Source organism: Plectropomus leopardus, chromosome 18 (assembly GCF_008729295.1).
Source record: "Plectropomus leopardus isolate mb chromosome 18, YSFRI_Pleo_2.0, whole genome shotgun sequence".
Taxonomy (NCBI): domain Eukaryota; kingdom Metazoa; phylum Chordata; class Actinopteri; order Perciformes; family Serranidae; genus Plectropomus; species Plectropomus leopardus.
In genome coordinates, this window is record NC_056480.1 from 4,684,023 (window position 1) to 4,697,670 (window position 13,648).

Sequence of the window (13,648 nt, forward strand, 5' to 3'; positions counted from 1 at the left end):
TGTGTATGGAGAAGACGTTTTTATGAGAAAGGACGAGATGCGGATGTATTTTATTGCGGTTTTTCCGGAATGCCACGTGTCGAAGTTTCGATAAACAGTCACATGACTCCCCTCCCCCACCCGGCGCAGGGAATGGGGGAAGAAGGCGGACATGTTTGAGGGAAATGTGTTGGTTAAAAAGTATCGAGGTGGAAGACAAGAAGATTATTTGAAGAAAGGTTTCGCATTATTTTTGGATTTACTATTCGACCTTTGTATTTATTTCAAATTCAAGGTGTTTTTTTCATACTTTTAAAAAAAGTCTTGGATAATTTAACTTTTTTTTTGTTTTTGAACCGACATTTTCTTCATGTTTTCACAGCGTAAAGTTGTTAAACTATAGTAGTATTTAATGTTGCAAGGATCTGTTGTTACTTTTCAGCGTTTATTTGAGTGACATTGTGGGGAATTTGTAACCTTGGTGTGGGGGATGGGCGCCTAGTGGTTAGGTAACCATTTTGTGTGGTTGTTGAATTTGTAGATAATGTCGGTCGCTTTAAAATATCTTGCAAAAAGCTACTTTTTTGTGATTGTGTTTTAAAGTTTTGGTTTGAGCCGTTTTGTAAACTTACAAAACTAGGGCGTGGCATTTACAATTTCGAACCTATGATTAGTTTTCGTTTCGATTTTTTAATATTGTAATTTTGATAATAGTCAGTGTGATCGTCTTATTAATTTGATTTAGTTAAAACAGCATTTACTTTGAGTAAAAGTAGTATTAAGGTCAACGAGGGAAAACTGCTGTGTCATTCAGTGGACAGTTGGTAGTCTTTATGACTCAGTCTGGGTGTGGTCTTTTTTATATTATTCGTATGACTAAATAGACTTTAGCCTTCTCGTTACACATACTTTTGGTATTGTAAATTTGGGCGTTAAAGTACTTCTTTGGTGTTTGATCTATGGAGGCCTTGTTTGTCTTTGTGCACCCAAGTGGTGGCCTTTTTTCCTGCAGAAGATAATCTCCGATTATCGCAGTTGTGTTTGTACGCGAAACATATAGTGTTTTGTGTGTTTTACTTGATGTTTTCGCTCACATTTTGTTAATATTTACGTTATAATAGTCTGTGTCATTGTGCTTAAAGATGGCGGCTGTGTGCTTCTTCTCAAAGACAGAAATGCGGATATTCTGGTAAGCGGAGGTCTCGTGGGGAGAGGCTCTTGAGGGGCGCGTGTGACCTGGTGGAAGAACCAATAGGCTTCTTGGTATTTACCCTGGAAGCCCGCGTTACAACCTTTTTGACCAATCCGCGCCGTCGCTTTGCACACGTTGACGTAATGTAACACGAGAAGGAGGAGGGTGGTTTTGGTCGCCCTCGCTTTTTGTGCAGGATTAAATGGAGGAGCCAGTTACAGAAAGCGTTTCTGTATTACTGAATAGGCTCGGCCAATAGTATTGTGCAATTTCCGTGACGGACAGCGAAAACATGCGAATAGGTTGGCCCGAAAGTTTGTCAGTGAAGTCTCAGTATCTAGGGGTGTGGTGACTTTGACGGACATGTGAAGTAGCCAATAGAAACTCAGAGGGCGTGGACAGTCTGAGGTAGTCTACCCAATAGGGTGAGTGGGCTGTCTATAAAAGAGCGGGTGTAGTCGCTCAGTCGCCATTTCAACGAAGCAGATTAAAGGAGTTCGCCGTGGCGGGGAGCGGAGAGAACTGACGAACAGAGACGGATCCAGGTCTGAGTCTAGCTAAAAACAGAATCCGGATCCATCCTGATGGATATGGCTGTTAACCCGCTCCTTGACAGGTATCTACCGGTAAAATTGACTCTCAGCTTTCCATCAGAGGGAATATTGAAAACATTTCTTACGAGGTTTTTTTTTCCTCCCTCAAAATATCGTTACTGGCAGCCGGTGTTTGCCGAGTGGAAGAGGGAAATGGACAGTGAATGTGCTGCAGGAAGAATTTTGCCGCGTCGTTAAAGGGAAAAGTAGCGATATTCACGTTAAGGAAATAAAATTGGTTTGTGGGTTGTAACAAGCTGCGACTGTTGTTCGCACTACGCCGGCGCCATCTTTCGAGCGCCTCTGCCGTTGGCCGCTCTCTCCCGCTGCCTGGCAGTTGGTGCTAGCTTAGCTAGCATTAGCGTCACATACAAGCTTTCCTCCTGTTTAACATTAATAGCAGCTGGCCCGCCAGCCGACGTGTCTTGTTTACATGATGGTAATTGTGCAATTTATTGGTTATAGGGTCTGAAATTAATAGAAATGGACTCGTTAACAGTTCTTAAGTATTCTGACGCATAATAAACGCTGGCGAGCTAACAATATCTTACGCCAGAAAACGCTATAAAGGCAGAGGTGCTTGTTTTGCCGGGTTGTTATTGTAGCCATGTGACGAGCAGGGGTTGTTGTGATCGCTGCTTCGCCGACATTGCAATAACGCTAAAAGGCGAGGGTGTAACGTAAGCTATCCATGTGTGTGTGTTTCAGTTGGTTACCTGGTTACATCGCTCAATGTCACTCAACCCAAACTAGGTAGTATTAACTTAACATAACTCACTGTACTTAATTATCAGTTTCTTTGTGTTGATTTTTTTCCTCGGGTACCCATACCCAATTTTACTCATACTAATATGTTAATCCGATTTACAGCTAACGAAAAAGTGTTTTTGTTTAGTGTTGTTAATGCCATGTACATGATTACTTCTTAAATAATAAAGTACACTAACTGACAAATGTGTTTCCAAAAGTTGTATCATTCAAAACAGATTGCCAATTTGTAAATGTATTTCTATTTTTGCCTTAAGCCAAGTCTGCACTCTTAGTCATTTTTTCCACTGCAATTGCAGCTAAATTTACATTTCATTGTATTTGCAACAGTTCTGTTCAGTGTGCTTGAGTAGGATGGACTAGTGCTCCAAAAGCCTGTAGCACTGGTAGTGGATAAATAGGATGCACCAATTGGTTATACACCTGCCCCAAAGGGCCCTTTATCAACAGCATGATGCAAACAGTAATGTACACCATTTGCATCATTTGCTTTGAATGTCAGAGAGCGGCAGACTCAATTACTGTGGCAAAACTTGTAATAGGACAAACAAATTCTGCAGATGCTAAGTACCTTAGGTGTTTGATATTAAATTATGTACCAGCAGGTGACCCCCTTTGGTCTCAGAACAAGTTTTGTTTTGCAGTTTAAGTGACAGTTGACCAGCGGAGATGAGTCTATGGTGAGTTTTTGCTTTGACAACGGAGGGAGTGGACGCTTACATTTCCCGTCATCAAAGTCAGCCAGGCTGATTTCTTGTTGACTGCAGTGGTACCAGTATAGCATGCAGAAGTACATTCCTCATCAGCAGCCATGTATCAAATGTTAATGGGCATGCTGTCTGTCATTTTGGATTATTTGTAGCAATTCTAATAAATTAATAAATTGAATGGGGTTGGGGATATTTATACATATGCAAAGTAGTGTTGATAGGGGGGTGTAAATTGGAGCTTGGGGTTTCACTTTAACACTGCCCAGAATTGGTATAAAATAAGCCACTATCTTCCAAGAATTAAGAGAAGCATTTTTATATACATTATTTCTTTCTAACAACAGATTGGATAACCCTGTAGAGATGTTGATATGTCCGTGGTGTCAAAACATAGCTATCGAACTGCAGAAGAACTGCAGAGTTTTCCGCAAACTCCCTCTAACTTTCTTGATTATATAGCCGCTATGGAGTGAAGGTCAATGGCAGCCCCTGACTCATTCTGAATAGAGACTTACTTTCTTTCCCTGTGGAAATTACTACCCATTAACACTACAAGCTGCAGTTGTCAGCAAATTCACAGTACCACTGATAATGTAACAAGTGGGTGTGTAAAACTCAACAGGATGTAAACTTTTTAGAGAGTTTAGAGATCATTAACATGGCTGAGGGGCTTGAAAATTATGATTCCATGAACATTTTTAAAGTATGTTATGGTCATTTCTGCTGGAAAACTCAAAAATGCAATGATAACTGTAACCAGGCAACTGAAACTCCCACAATCCTATTGGGGGGGGGGGCATTTTTTTGTGGATGGGCACAGGGTAAAATTTATGTCTGTGTAGTCAGTGAGATATACGCAGAGAGGAGGAAGTGGTGGTCATGCCCGTCATGCCTCTTGGAACCAGGAGTGCTGATTTTGCAGTAGTGAACTCCAAGTCATGGCTGATGTATGCTTGCTGAGTAATGCCCAGAACATGTGACTGACTGCTTTGTAAAATTTCCTCTATACTTTATTCTTGTGAATGAATGATGGGGTAAGCAGGGATAATATACATGCCAACAAGAGAACACGTATGTTAGTATGACACAGCGAGATAATTATTTTTTTAATTAATCCCAGGATTTATTGGACTGAATATGTAACATAGATGATTATGGTAGTATGGGGAGAAAAGAACATCTTCAGTTCATCCAGTTATTTTTGGGTGGTGTACATGGTTAAGAGTTTTTGGTAAAGTTATTGATGCATACTCTGACTTTCCGCAGAGACCCAGTTTGCTCATGGCCTCTATTTCAATGTAAAGCACCTGTATATGCAGGCAGTGTGCTTGGCTCCATTAATTGGTAAACAAAATTGAAATAGTAGACTGGCTGTTAAAGTCAACAATTTGATGTTTATTCTACAGGTGTAGAGTAAACTTGGTCCAGCTTGAGAAACAAATATATTTACATTTTCTTTCCACAGGTCACTCTGTATTATTCTAATGACCTCTGATAACTGCCAAATAGTTAATTGGACTTTCAACTGCTCTCTACAGCTCCCTCGTCGGGGTTGACGTTGGCATAATGGGAGTCACAACGATGGACCAGGGTTCTGCCACAGCTGGGAAACGTATCAGAAAACCTTCACTGCTTTACGAGGGCTTTGAGAGTCCTGGGATGCCCCCTCTCAGTCTTATGGCCCCTTTGGGACCCCCACAGCCCCCGGTGAAAGACCCCAACCGACAGGGGAGGATGACCAACCAACTTCAGTTTCTACAGAAAGTTCTGCTCAAATCTTTGTGGAGACATCACTTTGCCTGGCCCTTCCATGAACCTGTAGATGCGGTCAAGCTCAACCTACCTGTGAGTGTGAAACCAAGAAATTGGACTTTGTCTTCTCTATAAGGAGGGGGGCAAACTTTATTCCACAAACAGTATTATCACAACATAAATATCAACATGCCAAGTTATGTGTGACCATTACTGTTAGTAATATAAAGCCTAGATAGTAATTTTGGGATGTAGTAGCCACTGTGTCTTATCCTCGAAGTGTCTCTGTCTCCATCCAGGACTATCATAAGATCATCAAAAATCCCATGGATATGGGCACCATAAAGAAGAGACTAGAAAATAACTACTACCGCAGTGCCAGTGAGTGCATGCAGGACTTCAACACCATGTTTACCAACTGCTACATTTATAACAAGGTAAGACTTTGTGTGTGTGTGTGTGTCTGGAAAAATGTGTGCCTGGGAAGTCTTGGCAAGAAAATGTGGACATGTGGTGAACATGCTGACTTTTGTCCACAAAACGGGCATTCTAAAATTTGATAAAAATCATATCCCATGGACATCATCTGATGCCAGTGACAGATGCTTACCTTTAAGTGAAAGATTCAGAGGCAAATTGTTATTAAATTGACGGTCTAAGGACAGATGCAAAACAAGGACAAACAAAACAAACTAAATTAAAGTAAATTTAGACCTTAAATTAAGGTCTAGTTTTGCAAAGGTATTGGGGAATTTTGTTCTAGTTTTATTATTTTATTTATAAACATGTTACTCAACTTCACAAACCTTTACATTTTGAACAATCTCTCATTGTGCCCAATTTCCCCCCTCTGCAGCCTACAGATGATATAGTACTGATGGCTCAGTCTCTGGAGAAGGCTTTCCTGCAGAAAGTGGCTCAGATGCCCCAGGAGGAACAAGAGCTGCCTCCTCCTCCTCCCCGAATCAAACAAAGCAAAACTGGCAGGAAAGGCAGAGGTAATACAGCCAGACATGTGAAGTCTGCTATTGTCATACATACAGAACAAGCACGTAATAATTTCTAATGCACATGTAAGTAGGAGCACAAACCATTTTACTGAGTACTAGTTTTTCTGAATCTGCCCCCCTCCTTTTCTTCTCCTAACCTTGCCCCCTCTCTACCACAGTCTCTGGAGGAGTGACAACAGCTCATCAGGTCCCAGCTGTTTCCCAGTCAGCGTACTCACCTCCCACCCCAGAAACACCTGACTCCATCCTCTCCACCCCCCCACAGACACACTTAACCAAGAGCCTGCCCCCCATCCTTACATCTGAGCAAAGCATCCCTACCATTACTGGTCTGCCTCCCACACAGCCCACCGCTAAGGTACAGCATTACACTAAACATTTTATGTTTGTGTTATCTGATTATGACAGTACTTTGAATTAAAAACAATGACCATAAACTAAACACCCTTCTCTGACCCTTTTTGTCTTCTTTTATTCAAAAGAAAAAAGGTGTGAAGAGGAAAGCAGACACAACCACCCCAACCACTGTCGCTATGCCCATCATGAGCACCATGGGCGTCAGCGGCATCAGCCTGGGGATGGGCGGTGGGCACGACTCCCCACTCACCCTCACTTCTCTGGGAGTGGACCACAACTCCAGCCTGGGGATGAACCAAGGCCTTAGCCTCAGCCAGGGCATGAACATGGGGATGGGTATGGGCATGGGGATGGGGATGGGAATGGGGATGGGTATGGGGATGGGCTGTGGACCAGTGATGATGAGCTCTAAAGCAGGATCTGGGGGGAGGAGAGGAGTAAGTGGACGAGCCATCAAGCCTCCCAAGAAGGACTTACCAGATTCTATGGCGCCGCCGCCGGTGCGCCGCAGCAAGCTGAGCCCCCAGCTGCGCTACTGCAGTGGGGTCCTGAAGGAGCTGCTGTCAAAGAAGCACGCAGCATATGCATGGCCGTTCTACAAGCCTGTCGATGCCTCGTCACTTGGTCTTCACGACTATCACGACATCATTAAGCAGCCCATGGACCTCAGCACCATTAAGGTACTCGCCTCAGAATACACACAACTGTCAACATTTGTCAGAGCAGGGAAACGGTGTAATCTGTTCTGTAGTCCTGTTCATTTACTCTCACTGTGTACCACCTTCTTACTCATATTTTCTGTGATTAAGAATGAGCATTGACTACAAGGTGTGGCATAATTATAGGTTAATTTAAACTGGTACTTCCAGTGTTGCGAGACAATGGGGCACTCACCTTTGCTTATTTTTTAAAAATACAGTGTGTGGCTAAAATCTTCTCTTGTGCTTTTAGCGGAAGATGGACAGCAGAGAGTATCGCGACGCCCAGCAGTTTTCTGCTGATGTTAGACTGATGTTCTCAAACTGCTACAAGTATAACCCCCCTGATCATGATGTGGTGGGCATGGCCAGAAAATTGCAGGTAATGTGCTAGTTATAGCGGATTTCTCAAAAGCATAATTCACTTTAGTACTTTACCTCGCTGTCGTCTGCCTGAAAGCATACCAGTGTTCCTGCTTCTTAAAGTGGTCTGCTCACATACTGTTTAATCCTTTTAGGATGTCTTTGAGTTCTGCTTTGCTAAGATGCCAGACGAGCCTCCAGCACCCCCCAGCTCCTCATCTTCGTCCTCCTCCTCTTCATCGTCATCTGAGAGTGAGCTCAGCAGCGAAAGTGAGGAGAGCGAGAGCAGCCCCAGCTCTGACTCAGAGGAGGAGAGGGCAAACCGGCTGGCAGAGCTGCAGGAACAGGTTTGTACCTCAGTTTGTACACATGCAGTATAGCATATCACATAATGGTGCTATATCCTGCCCTAAATGTTTAATTGACACGTCTGCCTGTCTTTCTCCCTTCAGCTCAAAGCCGTACACGAGCAGCTCACTGCTCTCTCACAGGGCCCCATCGTCAAACCCAAGAAAAAGAAAGAGAAGAAGGACAAGAAAAAGAAGAAAAAGGTTGAAAAAGAGAAGCATCGGAAGATAGAGGAAGAGATAACACCTATTAGACCACCCAAGACCCCCAAGATCACAAAGACTCCAAAACCCAAGAGCAACCGAGGGACAACTGGTCCTGTAATGCCGGTCAAGAAGGCACCAAGCAAGAAAAACAACAAGAGCAAGTGAGTACTGACACCTATTGGACAATATTGGAAATGTATGTGTTGCATGTTGTTTTTGCTGCCCCAGAAATTTTGCAAGAGGTCCCAATGAGACCTTTAAACCAGCACAAAGTCAGATTACTACATGTTGTGATATTTGTGTAAAAAGTTATTTTAGTGTAAAAATAGTATCAGAAGTTAAAAAAAAGTCCCTCAGTCATTTTTAAACCTTCTCTCCCTCCGTCTCCTTCCTGTTTTCCATCAGAACCAAAAAGGGTGGCATGACTTTTAGCATGCCTCATCCGGTTCACGATCCCATAGTGAGTCATTTCGACTCGGACGAGGAGGAGGAGACGGCGCCCATGTCATACGATGAAAAGCGTCAACTGAGCCTTGACATCAACAAGCTGCCTGGTGAGAAGCTGGGCCGCGTTGTTTACATCATCCAGTCCCGTGAGCCCTCGCTCCGAGACACCAACCCAGAGGAGATCGAAATAGACTTTGAGACCCTGAAGCCATCAACGCTGCGGGAGCTGGAGAGATACGTCATGACTTGTCTGAGGAAGAAACCTCGAAAGCCATACGGTTAGTAGAAGATATTTTGACATAATTGTGACTTTCGGTCCATAATCATGCACTATTGTTGTTTCACTTTTTTAAAAAAATAATAGAGTTTTTCGTATAGCACCTTTTTGTACAAAAAATGCAACCCAGTGTGCTTTACAACAAAGAAATTACATGCAACAAGTGCTTCATGTGAAAAGACATAAAGATATAATATAACCTGCATGTCAAAAAAAGATGAGATCAAAATAGTCAAAGAATGCACATGGATAAAATATATCCGATAATACGCGTAAAAGATAAAAAAAGAATGCACCAAATGCATAACTAAAGATGGAAAATAAAACCTATTGATGTAATATTAATAAAAACAAAGCTTTAAATAGAGTGTATAAAGTAAAGAGAAATAGGACATTTTAAAGAGGTGCATAACTGCAAAGCACTTAAGTCTGAACTGTCCATGCCTTCCATAATATTTCATATTTCATAAGTCTAGCGGTCTTGAGGACTTTTATATCTATGGTACTGCAGCACAGTACCCCTATCTTATGGATACCGTGTGTTTATGTGCAGCAAGCAAAAACAACATTGCTGGCAAGTCTCGGGAAGAGCTCGCTCTGGAGAAACAAATGGAGCTGGAGAGACGACTGATGGACGTCAGTGGACAGCTCAACTCTGGAAAGAAGCCCGCCAAGACCAAACGTAAGTCTGCCATACTGCTGTCTTAAAGAGTGTTTTTACAACTGAAGATAATTTAATATAATTAAAAGCTTACAGATAAAAATAAAGTGTAAGATGAATCTTATGTCAGGAATTTGCTTTTACAGATATTATTTTCTGAGTGACTGGTGTTGCTGGCATTTTGTTAGAGCTCAAAGTTTATTTAATTTCCTTAGATGTCATAACAAATGCTTTGATTTTATACTTAGGGATGGGTTTGATCTTCGTACAAAATTACTTGAAAGTAATCTTTTAATGAAAATTCTGATGTGACGTTTAGATACAGAATTTAATACATTGTACTTCAAGTGTCAACATTTTATAACGTGAAGCATCTCTCTCAAGTTCTTGAGGTGGTTTTGTTGTCTAAAAAAATTTTTCTACCTTTTTTCCAGCAGAGAAACCTGCAACGGAGCAGCACACCCAGCCATCACGTCTCAGCGCCAGCAGCTCCTCCTCAGACTCCTCTTCGTCATCCTCGTCATCCTCATCCTCAGACACAAGCGACTCAGACTCTGGCTGAGAGGCCGAGGGTTTCAGTATGAAAGGGTCACGTGAGGGGACCCTGGGTGTTTTGCTGCCCACCAAGTGGACTGAACTGCAGTAGAGCTACTGACGATGGAGCCGCGGGACGGATCAGACGAGACCAGGCAGAACTGGTCCGACTCGACAAGTGTCAAACCAAGAAAGAGAGAGAGAGATGGGGCTTCCTCTGCGCTCTGCTCACTCATCCAACCCGGCCCTGGACACAGAACAGTAGATGGATAGAGACTCATTGTGAAGTCCTGCCGTTCTCTGGAGAACTGGCCTCGCTGGGCAGAGCGAGGGATGCTCCATCTCCCGCAAAAAAAAAGAAGAGCGACGCATGCGTTGGAGGGATAAGGGTGCTAGAGCCAGAATCTGTCTTATTTCTGGAGATAATTTCCCTTCTTCTTGTGCTCCCTGTCTTTATGCTGTATAGATAAGGTGTACAGTTATATAAATATCTATTTTTCTTTTATAAAGAAGCATTTTATGGAGCTAATTTATTCCCTCATTCTGGGGAAGATGAACTGGTGCGGGAGGAGTTGTGTTTTAGGTTTTGTTTAGTTTTTTTTTCTTGAGTGACAAAGAGGTTAGAGGGGAAACACGTGTGTATGTGTGTGTGTTTGTGAGTGTATGAATGTGTCACGTATGTGTTTGCACGTGCGAGTGTGAGATCCTCATAGTTTTGACGCAGGCGTTGAAAATCAGTCTGCACGCAGAAGCACCTTGGTTCAGTAGAATACAGAATGCATGCAATACAGAGGAGCTGACAAACATCCGCATACTCATGTACTACTTTACTGCATCCTTGCGTACTCATGTACTTGTTTGAAAGGGTTGGCCACTGTACAGAAATGTGACATAGTTACACGTCAGTTTATACATCCATATATTTGTTCCCATGTGTGCTGTCTTTTTTTTTTTCATCCATTTCAATTTCTCTGTAAACATGTTGCTTTTTTTCTTCTTGTGACCAATCTGCTAATAAATTGTGAGGACGTGTCTTGTCCACTCACCCGTGCCCAAATAACATCTTGGTTCTTTCGATTTCTTTTGATGTTCAGGTCTGATGGACTTAACGTCACAAACCATCTCTCGAGACTTGAGGGTTTGAAATTGCAAGAAAAAGATTTTGGTGGTTCTTACGTCTGACATTTTAATCAAGTAGGTGAAGTGTTTGTTTGTTTTTTCCCATGGGCCATCACTTCTTAAGCACGGTGTTACAAAAACAAAGCTGCTTTGTCTCCAAACAATTTGGCCTTTGAGATCTATGGCAGCTGAAAGAGTTTTGTTAAAGACTGAGTTCACTTCTTTGGTTGGGACTTTCTCACCAGCAGCTTTCGGGTGTGATTGGTGAGATTTTCTCGTCAATTTTGCAGGTAAAAAAGTTTTTATTATAAATAAGAGCAGCATGGCTTATTGAAAAAAAAAAGGATTTTGGTATCCAGCAGACAGTTTAACCTGTAGACAAAAAACCGATGGTTTAATTTTGTGAGTAATAATGCACTGTTTAGTTTGGTGGTACTACTAAACGATTTTGTGATTTAGGTGAGGTGTGTGTGTTATTTTTGTTCTTTTAAAGTGGCTTGAGATTGGAACATTGTATGTTTGAACCTGATTATTTATTTAGCAGGAATTTAAATGGAGACTTTTTTCTAATAACACTGAACGTAATCGAAAGCTTTTAAAATCGAAGTCTACTCTGAAATATGCACAGATTTAAACTGTCAGGATTGTAGAAGTGTACATATTTTACAGTCTCAATCTTTGAGCATGTTTTTGTTTTTTCCTTCAGTAACGTAGTCAAGCTTTTTCTTTGTCCAGTGGAGATTTTTTTTTGGGGGGGGCTTATGTTGTAAAACGAAATACTCCAGTTGTTAGTCTTAATTTTCTGAAGTTTGTCAGAAATCTAAATGCCTCTGTACTTGACTCCATCATTTCATCCGAACATCTGTACATAAATAAACTGAAACATGTTCATCTTTTCACTGACTGGGGGGTTAATTTTATTTACGGTGTAATAACTCCAATAATAATTTTCAAAATAAATGAGTTGTCTTTTTCTGTTATGTAAATTGCTTGATGTTCCTTCACACTATTCAGTCATGTGTGACAAATCTGTGTTGACGGATTTGTAATTATGATGTACAGCCGCTTAAATGCACATTGCTAATTGTTGTTTTGACCTCGATGTTAATTCAAATCATTTCAGCTGAGAGAAAACAAAAGCTTTTAAAAATTCCAGATCATATCACGGTCGAGCTGCATCCCGTCTTTGTAAGGTAAGACGCTGCAGTAATTACACACCTGATCCTTCCTGTCCTAACTTTTCCTTTTGTGTTTTTTGTTTTTGTTCCAGCACTGCTGTCACATACCTGCTTTACACGGAGACGAGAGATGTGTAGGGAGTGAAAAACTGCAGATCACACGTCAGAAAACCCACAAGGAACATAACATTTAAAGTTGGTGTCTAGCTTTATTTTTCTTTTCTTTCCCTTTCCTTTTCTGTCTATATTCCTGAAAATTTGATATCATGTCTTATAACAGTTTAGAAAGTAAACCTTTGAAATAGAGTCCATGTTGGGAGTTCCCATACTTTTAATTTTGACACAATATATTTTACTCAGTAATACATGTTTTTATATTTCTGTGTAATTTAAGTCATTATTATTATTTTTTTTAAATCCACGTGAAAAGAAAAAATACAGGAAGAAACGCACAAAAAAAACTAACCCAATTGAAAATTAAAATAACCCCCCCCCCCCTCTTATTTTTTAATTTAGTACTCAACATATAGTACACATGGGTATAGACCAATTATAGACCAATATTTTTAAAAATGTATTAAATAAATATTTAATTAAAAAGCTTTGCCTTAGCTATTATTGTCTTTGACCTTAAACTTTTAATCTTAAATGAACTGATAAAGTTCACAAATATATTTTAATTCAATGAACATGAAGAAACTATTTTTTATTGATTAAAATTAGTTCGTCAGAAATCCGTTAAAACAAACGATAGGACGTCTTACATTTTGGTTCTTTGTTTTGGGACTAGGAAAATTGAAATCGATAATAAAATTAATTTATTTGGTACCAAGCAAGATGATGTAAGCTATTATGGCTTTTTAAGGAGTTAATCAACAACTTCACCGTCTGTGTTATTGTGATAGTGTTAACCGGAAGTCATCTCATGCCATTGTGTCTGTCTTTACGGTGATTTACCTGATGCTGCACTCTGGTGGTCACAGCGCGATACTACACCTCTGCGCTTTTGGCAATGCGTGACAAGTATAATAAGACAATTATTTTTCAGTAATTGAGTTTAAAAAAAAAAAAAAAAAACAACCCCAAAATTTTCCTCCATGATAGTTTGCTTAATCTATTCAGCGTCTAAATAATTATTTTTTCATTTATATATTTTTTTAGTCAGGCAAACCAATTGAAGGGGTGTGGGTTAAATTATGAATGGAAAAAAAGAAAGACAAAGGAAAGGTATATTCAAGTTGCAGTTTACAGTAAAATTATGTTGTAGTTACTGTGGCCACAAGAGCTCATAAATACTCATGATATCGCCCCAGGTTATTAATCAAACCTTACAGCATTTTCCCCGTTGTTCTAGAGATTTGTTTTAATAATTTGTAAGCTCTATGATACTGTCTTTTAGTATAAGTATTAATATATTTTAGATTTTTTGAATTTTTATGTAAAAAGTCAAGGTAAT

General features: G+C 40.6%; 1 protein-coding gene across 2 annotated transcripts; it reads left to right on the forward strand.

The window, feature by feature from the left end:
- Positions 1-293: 293 nt before the first annotated feature.
- Positions 294-10,955, forward strand: brd2a (bromodomain containing 2a). 2 transcript variants are annotated; one of them, XM_042506959.1, is made up of 12 exons: positions 294-1,787; positions 4,781-5,087; positions 5,294-5,431; positions 5,851-5,992; positions 6,163-6,362; positions 6,487-7,041; positions 7,313-7,441; positions 7,578-7,769; positions 7,875-8,137; positions 8,382-8,701; positions 9,254-9,382; positions 9,799-10,955. In XM_042506959.1, the coding sequence occupies exons 1-12, from the start codon at positions 1,756-1,758 to the stop codon at positions 9,921-9,923; spliced, it is 2,532 nt and encodes an 843-aa protein (XP_042362893.1). In that variant the 5' UTR covers positions 294-1,755; the 3' UTR covers positions 9,924-10,955. The 2 variants fall into 2 exon arrangements, with proteins under 2 accessions (XP_042362893.1, XP_042362891.1); XM_042506957.1 differs by having other exon boundaries at positions 295-1,787; positions 9,796-10,955.
- The last annotated feature ends 2,693 nt before the right edge of the window (positions 10,956-13,648 follow it).

Excerpts from the sequence above, each read along its gene's own strand:
- brd2a (XM_042506957.1), top strand. The coding sequence starts at position 1,756 with ATGGATATGGCTGTTAACCCGCTCCTTGACAG. Across the intron at positions 7,442-7,577 it reads GCATGGCCAGAAAATTGCAG|GATGTCTTTGAGTTCTGCTT; the intron begins GTAATGTGCTAG and ends TAATCCTTTTAG. Across the intron at positions 9,383-9,795 it reads GAAGCCCGCCAAGACCAAAC|CAGAGAAACCTGCAACGGAG; the intron begins GTAAGTCTGCCA and ends CCTTTTTTCCAG.